This window comes from Manacus vitellinus, unplaced genomic scaffold (genome assembly GCF_001715985.3).
Source record: "Manacus vitellinus isolate BGI_N305 unplaced genomic scaffold, ASM171598v3 scaffold_72_pilon, whole genome shotgun sequence".
Classification (NCBI taxonomy): domain Eukaryota; kingdom Metazoa; phylum Chordata; class Aves; order Passeriformes; family Pipridae; genus Manacus; species Manacus vitellinus.
In genome coordinates, this window is record NW_021940764.1 from 605,379 (window position 1) to 608,677 (window position 3,299).

The 3,299-nt window shown below is 62.7% G+C and overlaps 1 protein-coding gene across 1 annotated transcript in view; it reads right to left on the bottom strand.

Moving 5' to 3' along the window:
- The window catches only part of LOC115307948 (inactive phospholipase C-like protein 2), a 5,293-nt gene extending 3,066 nt beyond the window's left edge, over window positions 1-2,227 (bottom strand). Inside the window, exon 1 of the mRNA XM_029964451.1 lies at window positions 5-2,227. Within this exon, the coding sequence (XP_029820311.1) occupies window positions 5-2,179 (2,175 nt within the window). The 5' untranslated portion in view covers window positions 2,180-2,227. The remainder of the gene's footprint in view (window positions 1-4) is intronic.
- Window positions 2,228-3,299: the final 1,072 nt, after the last annotated feature.

Sequence of the window (3,299 nt, forward strand, 5' to 3'; positions counted from 1 at the left end):
GCAGGCACTCAAAGGGAATGGTGTACTGGGCAATGAACTCATCCCCAATGTAGTCGTCGTCCAGCACGACAAAGCGCAGGACGGCCAGCTCGGGCAGGTTGATCTGGAACTCCAGGCTCTCATCAAAGATGGGGTTGTCCCCGCTCTGCAGGGCTGTCTTGGTGCGGTGCTCAGCACAGTCAGCTGGGATGCCATGGATTTCGGCACAGACGTAGGGCTCCACCACCTCCCCTTTGGCCCCTGAGCCCTTGGGCTTGGGCAGGTTCTGCCCACTGATGACCTTGAGGTGCAGGAGCTGGGCGGGCACCCCGGGCAGGGAGTCCTTGGCATTGGCACTGAAGTAGGAGACCTCCTCCCGCATGATGGCTGGGCGGAGGACATAGCCACAGGCCCCATTCTGCCGGAACCAGCCCGCGTTCAGGTCCATCATGAGCCCCGGTGTCTGGTAGTTCATGGCCACCATCTGGCAGCCACACTTCCAGAAGTCCTGGGGGTTCATGTTGCTGGCGTCGATGCGCATGGGGCTGGGGTAGACGCGGGAGAGGAACCGCTTGTTGTAGCTGACCAGCTCAGCCGGGCACTCGTTGGCAAAGCGTCCTGCTTCCACCTCGCTGAAGGAGCACATCTCCCAGTAGCGCTGCCCACGCCGTGAGCTCTCGAAGTCCTGGAAGGGGACAGCCTGGCAGAGGCTCACCAGCTCTGAGAGCTCCCGGCTGAGGCGCACCCGCCGCGGGCCACCTCCCTCCGGTGCCTCCCGGTCCTCCTGGCCCAGCCGCCGTGCCAGCTCCCAGCCTTCCTCCTCATCCGACACCTCCCCCTCGCTGTCCTCACAGCTGGGTGGCAGCTTCTTGCCCTTGATGAGGATGCGGCCCTTGAGCTGCTCTGGGGAGGGCAGGTAGGACGCCACTGGGTTGGGGGGCTCCAGATACAGCTTGTCCCCCAGTGTCTTGCGCAGGCACTGGGCAGCGAGGCGCTGCTGGGGGGCCGAGCAGCGCACCACCAGGCAGAGGATGAGGGGGTAGGCGGAGGCGGTGAAGGCGTGTTGGTCGATCAGCCCCACCACGGCACGGAAGGGCACGCAGGAGGCAGCTGAGGGGCTGGTGTAGACCACAGGCTCGCCCTCGGGGCCATCCCACAGCACCAGTTCGATGCTGCGGCAGCCCAGGCCCAGGGCACTGATGTAGCCACTGATGTCCGAGCGGCCCCAGAAGTTGTCCTCCAGCAGGCAGGCGCTGTGGGCAGAGCTGATGTAGTAGTGGGAGAGGGGCTGTGCCATGTCCTGGCAGACCTTGCGGTGCTGCGGGTCGAAGATGGAGCAGTCAGCAGAGAGCAGGTAGCGCGTGAAGCCATCGATGGCCAGGTAGCCCTTCTCCCGGCCCTCCTTGGAGGGCTCATACTTGCCGACGATCTCCAAGCACTTCTCTTCTGTGACCCCCTCCATGCCCTGCTCCACCTCCAGGAACATCAGCAGGTCCTTCACACCCAGGTACTCCTTGTTGCTGGAGAACTGGACCAGCAGGAAGAAAATCTCAGGGCGGGTGCAGAGCTCACAGTACGCCTCCACGAAGAGGTCGCAGGCCACCTCTGCACCAGGACGCTCACTGGCCTTCTGCAGCTCCTTGAATTTCAGCTCAATGGTGGAGGTCTTCATGCCAGGGTTGAGTGCTTTGATCAGCTGCACAGCCCGGGACACAGGGATGCGACCAGACTTATCCAGGTCAGCGAGGTCAAAGACAGAGGAGATCCAGGAGGTCCGGAGGCTGGGGTGGCCGGTCCCAGGTGCCTCAGGGCTGTGCTTCCCATAGGACACCAGGTACCGCAGCCCCATCACCCAGGCGCTCACCACGTCGGCCGAACTGGCCACCAGGTCCAGGGACTCGTAGTTGTCTCCATAGATGATGGAGAAGGCACACTCATCCGGGAACTGGTCAGAGAGGCCATTGCTGCGCAGGACAGGTGTCTTCTTGCCTACACGCACCTCTTTGACAGACTTGATCTCAATCTTGGCCTTCTCTGAGTCCTTCTTGGAGGGCTCCCAGCGCACAGAGCGCATGTCGGCGTCCAGCACGAAGAAGCGGCTGTACATGCGGGAGTTGGAGCGCACCTTCTTCAGCTCACAGCCCTCCAGCATGAGGGAGATGCAGGCGGCCGTGCTGTTGATCTTGCGGTCATTGGGCATGGAGCTGAAGGACACCGTCTTCTTCTTGTGCGGCAGCCGCTGCCGGGAGCCATCCTACCAGGGTGGGAAAGGGACAGAGCTGTCAGGGACGAGCAGGCAGCATGTGCCCCTCCAGGTCCTGCCTCAGGGTCCCCTCGCCCCAGCCCAAAGCGAAGTGCAGCACCCCAGGGTGCCCCAGGGTGTCCCAGTGCCACAAGAAGCCCAGTCCAACCCGGTCCACCCCTCTCCTGGGGGCTGGGAGCTGGCTCCAGCCCTGGCCTCCCCCACGGCTTGCTGCCTGGCTTAATTTAACTCTGCTTTCCTTCCTTCCTTCCTGCTCCCGGCCCTGAGACAGATCCTTCCCCACTGCTCATTCACCCTCGGAGGTATGGCCACTCAGTGGCAGCCCAGCATGGGGCTGAGGACACTGGCTGGGGACACCAGAATTAAAACCGATGCCTGGCATGTGATGCATGAGCAGAGATGCTCCTGGGGAACCCCAGCCAGACCCTCCAGCCTTCTGCTAGGAGAGGGGCAGGACAGCCCCTGCCAGTGCCATGTGCTAGGGATGAGCACGGCCATGGTCCCGTCCTGCAGAGTCAGGGGTCACGGGGGTATGGGCTGTTCGCTGCCAGCACCCCATGCCTGCACTCTGTCCTGCCCCACAGTGAGGAAGGTGGACCCTGCTGTCACGGGGCTGGGAGGGGCAGGAGATGAGGGGGAACAGCAGGGCCAGGAGCGTATTATGGGATGGATTTCATTAAGTAGCGCAGTAGGAGGAGATTTAATCCACTTCTTCAAGATTATGGTTGAGTCACCTCTAATCTGATGGTGTCCCTGTCAGAAGCAGGTTCTGCCCAGCTGCCCAGGTTGGGGGTGAGGAGGTGTTCCCCTCCAGTGTCCTGAGACCTTCCTCACCTCCTGCTTGGGGCTGTGCCTGGACAAGTGTGTCCCTGTGCCTGACCCAGGGGGCCTGGGATTTGCCCCTTGGGGCCAGGCAGCCCCAGCCAAGGGCAGTCTGGACAGGTCACAGAAACGGGTGGACGGCTCCTCCAGGGATGCCTGTGACACAGTGGCCCAGGGATGGGGGACCCAGCCCCAGCCCGCATCCCATTGTTAGAGCCAGCCAGATTCTGCTGTC